This window comes from Notamacropus eugenii, chromosome 2 (assembly GCF_028372415.1).
Source record: "Notamacropus eugenii isolate mMacEug1 chromosome 2, mMacEug1.pri_v2, whole genome shotgun sequence".
NCBI classification, from domain to species: Eukaryota; Metazoa; Chordata; class Mammalia; order Diprotodontia; family Macropodidae; genus Notamacropus; species Notamacropus eugenii.
This window is the reverse complement of record NC_092873.1, coordinates 213,781,017-213,796,043: the sequence shown is the minus strand read 5'-3', so window position 1 is coordinate 213,796,043 and position 15,027 is coordinate 213,781,017. Positions and strand designations below refer to the sequence as shown.

The window sequence follows — 15,027 nt, the reverse complement described above, 5'->3', positions numbered from 1 at the left end:
GTTCTTTTTGGTTTTTATTTTCGATGTCCTTGTAATCATAATAGATATTTATGATAGGGTATATTTTTTAGTTTATTTATTCTTCCATTCCTACTTTGTGAATTGAGACTCTGTGTTAGGGGTCATGCTCTTTGTACTCACAGAGGTACTGTCTGAGACTTTTGTATATTCTTTGGTTCTGGTGTTATTTTTTTCTGGGTATTAAGTGCTATGTTCTTCAAGAGTTTCAGAGCTAGCTCTGGCCAGAAAACTGCAGGCTTTCAGTGGACCCCAAAAGGTCTAATATAGAATGAAGTCTGATCACTGACCCCAGCTTTGGTCTGGATGAAACAACTGAGATTTTGCCTCTGGATTGAGTTCCAGTAGATTGTTGCAAGGTTTTTCAGGTTTAGAGTGTTGAAAATGCAGGCTCCCACTTGGACTGGGCTCCCTTTCCTCATTATTCAGCTGCTAAATATAAGAGCTTACTCTAAAATCACAGCCATACTACTACCACTCACTTGTCTTTCAATTCATTGCCTAGTACATAGCCTAAGGCCTATCACTTCTGGATCTATTACCTCTTCTTGCCCTACTGCCTAGTCTCAGGCTCTAGTTCCATGCCCTTCTGGATTGAACCGTCCTAAGTATCTTCCTATCCCTCTATCTTCCTATGCCAATCTGGGCTGGAAAAATGGCTTACTGTGATCTGTTTTTCTCTTGGGTTTCCTGCTTATGATTTAGTATGGTGAGTTTTTTATGTCTCTGTTGGAGTAGATGTGGAAAAGAACTGTTCAGTGCTGCTTCCTACTCTGCCATTTTTTTGATGTTCTCCTGAGAAATCCTTTATTTGGCTCTCCAAGGAAAACCTGTGAGCTACCCATCCATGTAGCTTCTATTTCTTTTTTATCTTTTGGTTTTATTTATACTGAGAATGTCAAGATTCAGTTCCTGTCATTTTGCATCTTCATTTTTCCCCCAGGGTGTGTGTGATACATAACTCTCCAGACTTTCTTAGCACCCTAGAAGTTCACTTCAGCCCTGGACTTCCCAGATTAGAAGTAGCCTCTGCTCCGTGGCCCCTTCCTCTGATAGCCTGGATTCTCCAAAAATTTTGTTTTAAAGAGAATGCTGAGGCCAGCCATGTCTTCCTTCCTCTCCAGGTTGTACTACTGACTAACTGGACTTTCTCTATGATCCCCCACATCAGGATCATCCTTACCCTGTCTTGAGTTCCTTGAGCATAGAAAGCAGGTTTGCATTTCTTTGTATCCCCTGTCTTTGCCAAAGTGTTGGGAAAATAATAAGTGTTCAGTAAGTGCTGGCTGACTTGCCTTGACTACAGTTTATGTTGTAGGTCATGGGACAAACATTTTACTTTCAGAATACTAATAGCTAAATTGATGTTTATAGGAAACTCTAAAGACAACAATTCTTAATACTCTCTTCTCCCTTTTTATCACTCTTGCCACCATAATTGTAGAACCAGAATGGGAAAAACTTTATGACTCACTCCATTTTATATATTTATTAATTTCACGAGTTACCATGTCAAAAGAAACTATCATGAAATTGCCAAACTATCAATGAGAATCTCCATCTTTAGTCAAACTGGTACTCTGAAAGCTGAGCAAGTCCATTACTCAAAAAGTGCTGGCCACACAAAGACGTCAAAAAGTAGGCAATTCTCGATTCTAGAACCTTATCAGATAACATATACACAGATGAGTACAGTAAAGGTAATATGTGGTAGAGTAATGTAGGTTACCAGAAAAAATGCTTCAGTAGCATTTGATGATAAAGAGACCACTTTGAGGTTGGAGAGTCAAAGGCAGCACTGAAGAATAACAAAATGCCTAATATACTAAATGAGAGGTGATCTCCAATGTACATTGTATATATTTCACAAAAAGACAAAATGAGGCAAATTAAAGATAAATTATTTGTATGACTTAAAGTAAATGCTTAAATATTAGAGAAAACTGAGAAGTCCTAGGCATTTATTCTTAAGAAAGAACTATTGATTTTTTGGCATCTTTGTGAAATCACTGCCTTGAATGTTCATAATGAATGGTCACATGCTCCATGTCATGGCAAAGTTTTGCGAATTTTTATGGTCAAATTCAATTGCTTCACAGTTCATCCAATTAATTACCATAACAACTGTGAGAAGAGCAAAATAAAGTCAAATTGACCATGAGGCATCCAATTTGGTCAGGCCTCTTAGATATAATCCTATAATTTTAGAGGATATATAATTGATGGGCATTAAAAATGTGGAAAAATTTAAATTAATGTTATGCTATAGAACCAAATCTCTGCTTGAAATGTTAGAGAATTTTCCAAGCTATTAACAATGGAAATCCAAACCATTGTTAACAAATTAATAATTTTTCATCTTACATAATCTCCATAAAAATAGAGAAAGATGCCTTATGGAGCACATGGCCATTATATTGCCCTTAGGCAATTAGCTAACCAAGAAAAGAAAGGGACTGATTATATCTCTAGGAAGAAGAGAAGAAAAGACACTCATTGGAAAAAAAGATTAAAATCTAAACCCCATTCCAAGAAGAAGGTGTGAAAGGAAAGTCTGGGAAGTGTTCAGATCTCCCCTTGTCCAGAAGCAAGGAGGGAACAGAAAGGCCCTCAAAACTTGAACCTCCAGAGGGACACTCACTGATTTTATAAGTGAGTGACTGCATGGAGAAGTAGGTAGAAAGCTATCCTTGAAGCTAGGAAGATCTGAGTCCAAGTCTTGCCTCTGAGACATAGTGGTTGTGGGACCAAGTCATTAAACCTCTCACTACTTTAGGCAAGTCTCTAAGATTATAAGCTACAGAGACAGTATTAACTTGACATTTGTAGAGGGTTTTCCTCACCCAGTCTCTATCTTTAACACTTTTGGACATATGAGTCAGGTAGAATTCGGCATGTTCAAAGTCAAATAATTTAAGAAAGAAAAATTTAAGAAAACATTTAAAATAAAGATCCACAAGGAAAACTACCACCAGCAAACTGCCAAATTTCATTTGCCTCTTGAACAGATGTTCCTTTCCTTAATCTGCACAACCATTTTGAACAATAAGAAATCTCTACATATAAGCATCTTAGCCAGTAATATTCCACATTTGCATTTCCAGTGTTCCATTTGAATTTCCAGTGTTCATTAGGTTCTGCTATTTAGTAAATGTGATTTTAATGTGTTTAACAATTTTAAGTGCTGCCTGTTGAAGAAAACTGTAGTTTATTTTTTTCCCCTCTCAATGTGGTCATTTCCATTCCTCTTTGTCAGACTGCAATCATTTAAATCCATAATGTTGACAGTAATGGTGCCCTGAATTCTGGAAATGAATGAACTATCCAAGTCTTGTCAACAAAGGCAGATACATAAGCTAACTATTACTGTTTCTGACTTCCAGATGCAAACAAGATATATTTATATGATGAAGTGAAAGGGCAAAGTGACTCTAGCTAACATGGCAAAAATTGGAGCTAGATCAAATGCCCTGATATTGGAGTGAAGATTACTTGCAACTTTTTCCTTATAGAATCCTTCACAGGATGTTGATTTCTATTAATTAATCAACCAGCAAACATATATTAAGCACTTACTATGTGCCAGGCACTATTCTAAATGTGGACAATACAAAGACAAAGAGAAAACAGCCCCTACCCTCATAGAGTTTACAGTCTAGCAGGGTAAGATGCACAGGTATTATATCGCTACATACAAAATATATCTAGACAGTGATTTTGAGAGAAAGGCACTAGCAGCTGGGGGGATCAGGAAGAAGCTTTTTGTAAAAAAGTTGTACATTATGTAAAACTTGAAGGAATGGTGGGAGAGCAAGGGAGTGTATTGCAGGCATGGGTGGGGATGACCTGTGGGATACCCCAAGCAGGAAATGTAGCATCATGTATGAGGAATAGGAAAAAAGTCAACTTAGCCAGACTGAGATGTGCACATGCACAGTAAGGCCTGAAGGGTAGGATGGGATAAGGGCATTGAGGACCTTAGAGGCCATAAAAGACGTTCATATTTTATCCCAGAAGTAGTTGGAAACCACTTGCTCTTATTGAGTGGAAGAGTATCATGATCAGATTTGCACTTTAGGAAAATCATTTTGGCTATTAATATTTGTTCTGTTCAATACCACAAGTCCCCTTGATATTTGGCTCTTAATGAAACTTTTAAAAAACATTTCCTATTTCCATTCATTCTTAGTACTCAGTATTTTGTATTCTGTTTCAAACCTGACCACTTATTATTATATCCCAGAGTAATGCTAAAGCAGTAAAGACAAGAAACATTATGGGGGAAAGCTTTTCTAGGCCAACAATTACCCACTTTGGCTACTGGACAATACTTTAATAATATTTAATTTGGAAACCTCACAGAGTCCAAAATAGACCTCAGAATCCTTTCTAGTCCAACCTATCACAAAGAAGAAGAATATCCCTGACAAGTTGGCACCAGTGCGCCACACTGGCTGCCCAAGTAGATGATTCTAGGATTTCAGCATTGAAAGGGAGGAGAATTATAGGGTGATAGCTGATGGAAATGAAAGGGTCAAGTAATGCTCCCCCCCACTCCAACAAGATGGAAGTGTTATGGGCTTGTTTATAGGCTAAGAAGCCACAATGAAGATGAAAGAAATGTACCGATTGATAGTTGAAGCTACTATAAGAGATGAAAGAGGATGAGAGCAAGGGAACGGAAAGACTGGTTCATTTTGACAAGGAGAATGACTATCTCTTCCTCAGAAATATACTGGAAATGGGGACAGAAGTGGGAGAGAATTCAAGCCATGACCCAGTCTTCAAGGGTTGTCTTATATTGTAAAGATGGTGCAGTGGACAGAGTGCATGACCTGGAGATAGCAGATATGACTTTGAATATGATCTCAGGAACTTACTAGCTGTGTGACCCTGGGCAAGACCCTTAATCTCTGTCTTAGTTTTCCCAACTATAAAATGGGGATAATAATAGTACCCATGTCCAGGCTTATCATGAAGATAAAATGACATATATTCATAAAGCATATTGAAAATCTTGAGGCATCATATAAATGCCAACCATTAACTCTGATTTGCATGTTCTCACCATTCATTTATCTTTGAATCCCTTCAGCCTGGTATCACTACTGAAACCATTCTCTCAATTGCTAAATCCGCACAACAGCCATCTCTCAGCCTTCATTTTCCTTGGCCTTCTGTAGATTTAATACTTCTGACCACACCATCCTTCTTAATACTTTCTTTTCTTGGCTTTAATGATATAGCTCTTGCTTAGCTCTTTTATGCCATCAGATCAGTTATTCACATTCCCTATTCTATCATCATTTGTTCTCCTTAAATTCTCTATCCTCATCCCATCTTCTGCCTACACTCTTCCCCTTGTTGATCTCATTAGCTTCCATCGATTTAAATATCATTTCAATGAAGAATGCAGATAAATCCCAAATCTATATGTCTAGCCATAACTTCTTTCCTGGACTCTAGTCCTATACTATCTATCTAAGCATTAAAATATCAGTGATCATCATGATCAAGTCATCAGCATCATGATTATTTCCTTCTCTCAAATAACCACCTTCTATTTCAGACAGTTATTTCTCCCCTGGACTACTTTTAAACTCCCCAAATGGCCTCCCTGGTTTCAGTCTCCTTCTTCTAAATAGCTGCCAAATAAATTTTCTAATGTACAGATCTTATTAGGGCACATGCCACATCTGTATTGAAGAAGCTCCATGCCTTGAGAATAAAATGCAGAATCTTAGCTAGATATTTAAGGACTTCTGTAGTCCAGCTCCAACTGACATTTGCAGTGTTATTTCATTTAGTTCCCCTTCAAAAACTATGTTATGGCTGGTTAGACTGCTGGCATTTCTCTAAGTTTGACATTCCATCTCCCAGCTTCATGCCTTTGCAGAGACAATTTTCCATGCCAGCAAGGTGCTTTGTCTGCATCTCTGCATCTCAGAATCATAATCTTCCTTCCTAGCTCAACCCAGGTGCTATCTGCCATGAAACCTTGCCTCATCCCATCCTTTGTTGTTAATGTTCTCTTTTTCTCCAAATAACCTAACATCATATTTGCATATATGTAAGCTCTTTGAGGACAGGGACTCGTTCATTTTTACCTTCCTATCTCTAGGTCCTAGTTCATAGTAGGTCCTTAATAAATATTTATTGAATAAGTGAATAAAAACCCCTTAAAACACATAAGTTATAGATAATAGTGAGTCATGGTTTCTTCTACAATCTTCCCCCCAACCCCCATTCTCTGCATTTGAAACTATTTGTATTTGTTGGTGTTTGACAAACTCACAAAAAATTAGAAAAAATATTAGGTACTACTATATACAAAGCACTGTGCCAGATGCTGAGAATACAAATAGAAAAGTAGGACCATTCCTGGACTCAAGACAATTAATTCAAAGCAATCGTAGTCAGGAAAGGGAATTTTCATCTGTAGAATCACAAGGATTGAGAAAAATCATAGGGCATTTGTTTGCCATACCTTTTCTAATAACAATGGTATCAATGATTACCTATCCCAGAGCAATAGTAGGAAGGCAGAGAAGGTAAGTCTGGGTAGGAGAGGTACATGCAGGGCAACATGATGAATGATAAAATGCCCAGGATGGGATGTGAAGTGTCTTCTGAAGTTGGCCAGAAATAGTGAAATATCTAAGTCCGTACTTATTTACTCTCTAGTAAGAGCAGCTTAAAACACAGGGTGGAGTTATAAAGATGAATGCCTTCAAACCCAGTCTCTCCATCTACAATGAAACTTTTGGGGAAGTTCTTCCCCTGTCTGGGTCTTAGTCTTCTTACATGAAGAAATACAAGAAGCATGGGGAAGAGGATTTGGGTAAAAATCAACAAAAGGAGAAACAAGCTATTTTATCCATAGAGTATTCTAAAGAAGTGGGGTCAAACTGAGATAGAAATGGGTGTATGTTTACTTAGAAAGTCATATATTAACTATTTATGTTTTATTGAATTTTTTATTTACTTTGTTATATTTCCCAATTACATTTTAATCTGGTTCTGGTCACACTCAAGCATATTGTAGGCTACATGTGGCCCACGGGTCGTGTGTAATAGAAACCATCTCTGTCTGACACTGAGGTAAGGTGGCAGTAAGGAAAGACAAAATGAAGTCACAGATGGCAATGTTATTTCTACACACATTTTAGGAAAGACATTTGCAAGCTAGAGTCCATTCAGAGCAAGACGGCCAAGAGATGGACTGAACTGGAGAAAAATACTAAAGCAAACATCAACTGAAGGAACTGGGGATGGTTAGCCTGTAGAGTAAAGGTTTTGGAGGTAGAATAAATAATACAAGTATTTGAAGGGCTGTTCTATGGATTTGTCAGCCTGGCTCCAGAGAATGGTAAGAACTACAGTGACAATATTGGACTGAACTTTCTTTGGCAAATATTAGCTTGATAAAAGTATAAATTTCGTAATAATTAAAACTACTCCAAAGTGGAATGGGCCAATTTTGAGAAGTAGTAAATTTTCCACCTCTAGGGATTTTTACCAGTGTTACAATGGATAAAGTACCAGGTCTGAAGTCAGGAAGACTCATATCCCTGAGTTCAAATCTGTTCTCAGATACTTACCAGTTCGTTTCCCTGACTAGTGTCCACTGACCCTCGGCAAGTCACTTAACCCTGTTTGCCTCTGTTTCTTCATCTGAAGAATGAGTGGGAGAAGAAAATGGCAAACCATTCAAGAGTCTTTGCATAGGAAATGTGAAATGGGATCATGAAGTGTTGGACAAGACTGAAACGACTCAACAAGAGCTTTTCAAGGAAAGATTGTGTGGCTAAGTATTAAGGACATCTTCTTTTGAATATGAAGCAAACTAGAGGAAGTATAGTGTAATGAAAAGACCACTGGTTCTGCAAGTGCTGGGTTTGAACACTAGCTTTGCCATTTATTACGTTATCTCAGATTTTCTCTTGGTCTCAGCTTCTGGATAAGTTCTCTTCTAGCTCTAAACCTTTGATTCCCATGAGAAGATTCTGAGAGTTTGTGATTCTACTAAATAAACAGGGCAGTGTGATCAGTAGAAGATTGTTTTATTTTGTTTTGCAAGATACAAGAACTCTAAAGTTTCTAATGAAGTAGAGAGTAGATATTTGGAGATATTGGAGACAGAGGAGATGACTGAGGGAAGGAAGAAAGTTCTAGAGAAGGAAGGCTAAGCACACGTATAGAAATGAAGAGAACTCCATTTTCTTTGGGCCAATATGAAAGTAAGAGAGGACAAGTATTTATGTTTGATAAAATGTAAGCTGTTGAGGAGGGAAGATGAGAGTGATACTTATTTTCTGAGAATTAAGTCATAAATTGATCATAGGAGGTGGGAAAGGAGAGATCTGGGTCTTATATTTACTTTCTAGTCTCCAAATTGGAGTATTAAAACTTTGAAAAAAACTTCTATTAGATTGGGTCAAAACAAGCTTTTTGGTGAAAAACATATCACTACAAAAGACTAAATGACTTTCCTTTTGAAAATGATTTTTTCCAAAAGAACAATGGATATCAGACTCCATAATATTCATTTGGTACTTCTCCCACGTAATTTTATCTAACCTGAATGTTTTCCTATCTTGAAACTTGGTGATGATAGGAAATTACGTAGGGAATGGGACAATCAATCACTCAGATTAAATTCAACAAGAATTCAAATGCCTGTTACTTCAAAGGAATTATGCTGGGGCTAAAGATACAAATATAAAGAATGAAATAACCCCTACTCTCCAGGTGCTTACCTCATAGTAGTAATGGAAGACTGATCATCATAAAAGATTGCAGTTCACATGGTAGAAGTGATGGTAATGTACAGAAAATGAATAATGTTTCATAGGAATGGAAAATTTAACAATCAAAATTTTTATCAAATTATCAAAATAACTCTAATTTATAGTGTAAGAGAGGCACTGAGAGGCTACCTGACTGGCCCATAGTCACACAGCCAATATATGACAGACACAGGACTTGAACCAGTTCTTCCTTATCCAAAGACTAGCCTGTCAATTCACTAAAGATTTCACTAATGTATTCCCAAAAAAGCATTCTTCACTATCTTAACCACCCAGTATTAATATTATGTACACAAAGGATACCTGTATAATACTTGGTGATAACATAGCAGTTCTTTTGCTTCAGGGAATCTCAGATCATCAATATTAATATCAGTAACTCACACATGGGTCACTCTCAAAGACATGACTGGCATAAACATTCTAATCAGAATATGTCACCACTATTAAGAGAATGATGTAAATTATCCAGATTGCATGACCTTCCATAAAGCTCATTATTAATTGCCAGCATATTGTATCAAAATATAAGGACCAATACTGAATGGTATGCTTGTCTACATTCATTGATCTGATGTAAGCAAATTACTTCCTCAATAAACCTAAATTTTGGGAGCTACTAGGATATTTTGACTTATCTGAGGTCGTAAATAACGATTTGGTCATTTATGTCAGAATTGACAGCACTTTTATCTAATCACTCCCCATCACTACTAGGTTGATATTTAACAGTTACAGTCTTGTTCAATAAATGTAACAGCGTCTCACCACTGTTTCTTATAGTTAGCGTAAGAAAAATAAGTCTACTAGGCCACTCTGATTCTTACTTTGAAAGGTCTATTTGAACTACTGTGGGATGTTAGGCTCTTTATAATGAACATTCCTGGCCAATTTGGGTTTTGAAGATTCTTTTCTAGTTATATTTTCTGTGCATATTACTGTTGTTCAAGGTACATAATCTTGAACAAATTGTGACTCCTCAAATGACAAGGCACATTCAAGTGAGTTTATTGTACTATTAAAGGGGTAGAAGGGTAAGTGGGCATATTTTCCAAATAAGAAGAAAGTTTTCCTTTAGGCTCCTAGGGCATTTTTAGTTTGATACTTTTTCTTACTCACATTAACTGAAACCCAATCCTGTATTAATAAAAATTTTCAGCTACAAGAACACACCTGGCAGTATTCATATGAGAATAGGATTTAAAAGTTCAATTTCTTTCTAGAGTTTGAAAAATATAAAATGGGTTTAATTGTTATAATTAATCTGGGTCACCACACACTTAAGTGCTTAATGTATTCCAAAAAGATTCAGAAATAGCACCATCAACTGCCATTCCTAGTCTCAGATCTCTTCATTATACACAGATATTAAAGATATTGGGCACTGTATCAAATTCTTGTCATTTGCAGACACAACATATGGTCTGATTAGAAGCTTCGGACAAATGCAGACTATTCGTACCCATGTGTGTTCCCACACTCATTTGCAGATCTGCACAAACACATATATGCACACACATTTATAAAACCACTTATTTGAGGACAATTGAAATGAATTTTTGAAAAAACCGTCTTTTAGGCTTTGGAACAACTCCAAATTATAATGTTAATTTTGCTTTTGTATTTCCACAAAGAAGAAAAAGAAAAACCTACCATGTACAATGATTCACATGATACAGGTGACTAACTTCCTTTTAATCTTAGTCATCATATCTATACATGAGTAATATCACCGTCAGTGGTGGTGTAAGTCAGTTGAAAGTGTAAAGCACTGTGCAAAGTGTTGTAGAAAGGCAAAAGATATTCCAATCTGCATCCTTGAAGATCTGAAATTAACTTTGTGATCAAAGTAGTTGAAGAAAAGCCTTTGCTCTTCAAAACAAGGAAACCATTGCTCTAATAGAATTATCTCAAAAGGTAAGAGTATAATTTACTAACACTATTCTGATAATGACTAACCATTTAGACTTGTTGCACATTACTCCTCCTCAGAACCTCTGGGTTTCAACCAAACTTGCTTTCCTTGATATTCCTTAGAAAAATCTAGCTCTTATCTGCATTGCTTTATACATGCTGCCACACCTACTCTCCCATTCTACCTTCATTCTGTCCTCCCCTCTAACTCTTTTTTCACTTCTGCCTCTTAGAATTCCTAGCTTCCTTTAAAGTTCAGACCAAGTATCACCTGCTGTATTCGTTTCCTTTTTTTTAACTTACTAATGCCTTCTCCCTCCCCAATTGTTTTTTATTTATTTGTTTACATGTTCTCTTCCCTCTCCAATAAAAAAGTAAGCTCCTGGAGGACAAGGAATTGCTTCATTTTTGTCTCTGTATGTATGCACCAGGCTCTATCTTGAATAGATAAATTCATGCCTATTTTGTTTGGATGATGTCTGTTGAACAAAAAGCTTGTCAGAGTAATCTGTGTCCTACGGAGCTCATGGTTGTACTCACACAAAATCATATTAAGGCAATGTAGCACAACAGAAAGAATAGTTCTAGAGACAAAAGACCTCAGTCCAAATTCTGGTCTCCACTCATTGCTAACTGTACAAAGTTACAAACTTGGGAAAGCCACATAACCTTACTGGTCTCAGTTTCCTTATCTAGAAAATTGGGTGTGGGTAAAGAATGTAGGCTGCTGAACCTGGGGTCAAGAAAACCCAAGTCCAGCTTTGAGCCCAGCCTCTTTCTAGCTGTGATACCACGGGAAAATCTCTTAAACTCTGCCTGCCTTACTTTCCTAAATTGTATAAAGGGGAGGAAATACAGCTATCCCTTTCCCCATTATAGTTTCAATATATTGTGAGTTGGCATAAGAAATCAAATGGTAATTTTCTAGGGGTTTTGTGGAAGCCATCAATGACACAGAGTCTATGACCAAATACTTGACCCAAATTTTACAAGAAGGTACTGTAAATACCCCGTAAAAAAGAAAAAAAATCCAAACTTCTTCTCTAGTACAAAGGGCAGGCCAAACTTCTTAGCACAGATTTTCCAGACTGGGGAGGGGCAGTGTGCCCTGCCCCTAAACCCTGGAAATATGAAAAGGATAAACATAGTAGTATTTCTCAGGGTTGTTGTGAGGATCAAATATGATAATATTTCTAAAGCATTTAGCACAGTGCTAAACACAATAAGCTCTTAATGCTTTCTTCCTTCTCTCCCTTCCTCCTGCCTTTTCCCTTACAATATAAATCCTAAATTTGTGATTTTCTGTAAGCTAGTTTGCCATTTTCTGAGATTTCTTCTTTTAAACCACTTTATAGTTATTTTCAAACAGTGAAGATCAGCATGAAATTAAGAGAGAACAAACTACAGTGTCTCCAAAACAGAAGGGGCTCTATCCATGCTTTTTAACTAACTGGGCATGAGGCACATTTCAAGACTCAAAGGTAAATGCCATTTTCAAGGGATAAGGAAGAAGTGATAGAGGCTGGTTAAGTTCTTTCATTATAACATGAGAATGAAGAGTTGTCTTCATTTTACTGTTTAAGAAAGTATGGATGAAGCCAGTTAAGCCTACTGCCCAGGGTTAATATTCTGGAATGGAATATGAATGAAAAATATCAGAGAAGTAGATAGATGTTGCAAACATCCTAGTTGCCTCATAGTACAAGGAGGAAACACTTCTATAAATGCTCCATGTTGGTTTCATTAGTTTATCTAATGATTCTGTCAGGAGGAATACAAGTGCCTTTCTAAGGTAGAGGTTTAGAGAGGGGGCTCATAGGTACACTAATTCTTGTTGAGATCTCATTTATTCGTGTTTTCACGGAACTCTGCAGCAAGTCAGAAGCCTACTGTGCAGGAGAAGCCGCAATCACTTCAAGTGATATTTTACAAATATGACTCAATTCACCCAGCAGATCAGAGATAAATAAAATATAACAAGTCTGCCACAATGGCAGCCAAGCTGCCTCTCAGCTCACCTCAAGTGGGTAGCAGTTTCAAAGCTTGGTGTTCCATTTTTATAACTGTGCCCCAGATGCACCATTTGGTAACAGGGGTGGCTCAAAGGAGTCATCTCTCTTGCTTGATTTCAGAGGCTACCTTGTATAGCCAACTTTGGTGGGCATGCCATGAACCGAATGGGAAGACTAGAGATGGCTTTTTAAGTATTGTTTGACAAAAAATTTTAAAAGTTCCCCCCACGCTGGCCACTTTGTGTCCATGTACTTGTGATTCGTTTTTGAATCTGGAAGACTCTCCTCTGAATGGTCAAGAAATGCTGAGATTCTCTATTGTCTAAATGGGAAATACACCATTAATTCCTAAGATCCTCTGGGCATCTCAGTCAAGCTCTTAATACAACCACCTATGAAAGACCAGTTTACTGGGAGTGGTCATACCAATGAATTTGTAGTTTTCTTCTTAAGGACAGCAGAATTATGGTCATTTTTAGCAGAAATATTACAAAGGAAGGGGAAACCCAAGGAGTCTAAGCAGGGAAATGATTTCAGGAAAGTCTCTTACAGAAGAATAGTGTTAGAAACACAGTAAAGTTATTGGGACTTTCATGTAGAGAGAGGATGAAGTGCCAGCTTTGGGTCATCACTGATTATGTGGTTTGCTTTGATTTAGAACACAGAGTGACCAATAGAGCTTTCCCATGTACTAAAGTCAAGTAGATATGGAGGAAGGGACTCAGTTAGGACTCCACTGAAATTTAAAATTTTGCCACAAAAATATCATGATTCTAAAACTGACGAGCAAAGCCAATCATACTTTATACGTTTAGAGATTTTTCACAAGTAGCAATAAGTTCTTCCTCAAAAAGAAACAGGCAAGTTGTAGAGCATTTTTACATTTTCATAAAGGGATTAGATGATTTAAAATCAGAAAAATCTTCTATTTCTCATTGTGGACTACAGGCTAGTAGGCAGAAACTTTTGACCTGGCAAGTAGCAAAATACAATTTATATCATTAAACATAAAGGTGCCCCATGGCACCAGTGAATCTCATACCACGTGAATGCATCCTATAGAAAGGTCTTACTTCCCAATAGAGTATTTCTCAATCTAGGAATCCACTACTGGTGGATTCCAAAAGAATAAGGAGATATGAGTAGTAGAGATTTAAGATACAAATTAGAAGCAATTCTGGGAAATTACCTTTAAAAAAAGTTTAACAGAAATACCTTCCTGCAATCCAATCCACCACTGAAAAATATTTCATAAACACACATGGATATATCAAGCAAATCCTGAAGGGCCCCACTGATCCAATGTTTAAGACAGCTTCCACATAAAATTGTACCCATGGCAAGGCTGTAAAGTGTAGTTTCTGCTTTTACCTGAAGATGGCATCCATCCCAAGGATGTATGTGGCTTGTATGAGAAGTCTCTTTAAATTTGCCAGGACAGTCATAAATTCTTTTCTACTGACTTGAGTTCCAGTGCTATGCACATTAAATAGTTCTGAACTGAGTAATACAACATGAGTATACTCTTCCGATGGCAACAGGTAGATTTCCTCCTGGGCTGTGCTGATTCGTAAGCCATTTCCCTAAAAAAATACATGCAAGAATGAACCTAGAATAGAATGGCAAAAACATCATTGGCTTAAACAGATAACTCATGAATAGTTATGTTTGTGGTCTAGTGGAAGGAATACTAGGTTGGAATCAGAAGGCTGGACTCTGATGCCAGCTTTGCCACTTACAAGCTATATGACCTTTGGAAAATGGTTCTGACCTCTCAGGGCCTCATTCATAAATGAGAAAATTTACTCCCACAGTACATTCCAGCTCTTATTCTATGTTCCACCTTGTATGTTTTCACCCCAGAATGGTTTTTTCACATTTACTTAACAGACATCGTTTCTCCCCTACAATTAATTGGCGCATGTGCAGTGAATGTTCAAATAATTTTGGTATTAGCCTAAGCAACACATAATGAAAAGACTGATATATATGTTGAAGAAGGGATGTGAAAGTAATTCCAAAGCACTTAATTTTTGATTAGACAGGCTATTGCTCCCCTATGTGAATGTAGAGAACTAGTGTTGTTCACATGGGTTGAGCAGGAAGTTAGCCTGCTATCAAACAAGCATACACAAAATGTATCATCCTTCAGACCTTCCTACTTTCTTGGTGTGGAAAGGTGGACAGGTCAAAATGACTTTCTACAGGGGAGAATCTAGGGAATCACCAAGAGTCCAATGTTCACAGTACATTAATGGCATTGTATAAGAAAA

The 15,027-nt window shown here is 37.2% G+C and overlaps 1 protein-coding gene across 2 annotated transcripts in view; it reads right to left on the bottom strand.

The window, feature by feature from the left end:
* The window catches only part of LAMA2 (laminin subunit alpha 2), a 795,715-nt gene that overhangs the window by 301,996 nt on the left and 478,692 nt on the right, over positions 1–15,027 (bottom strand). For both annotated transcript variants that reach the window (XM_072637652.1, XM_072637653.1), the window contains exon 14: positions 14,126–14,337. In XM_072637652.1, the coding sequence (XP_072493753.1) occupies positions 14,126–14,337 (212 nt within the window). The remainder of the gene's footprint in view (positions 1–14,125; positions 14,338–15,027) is intronic.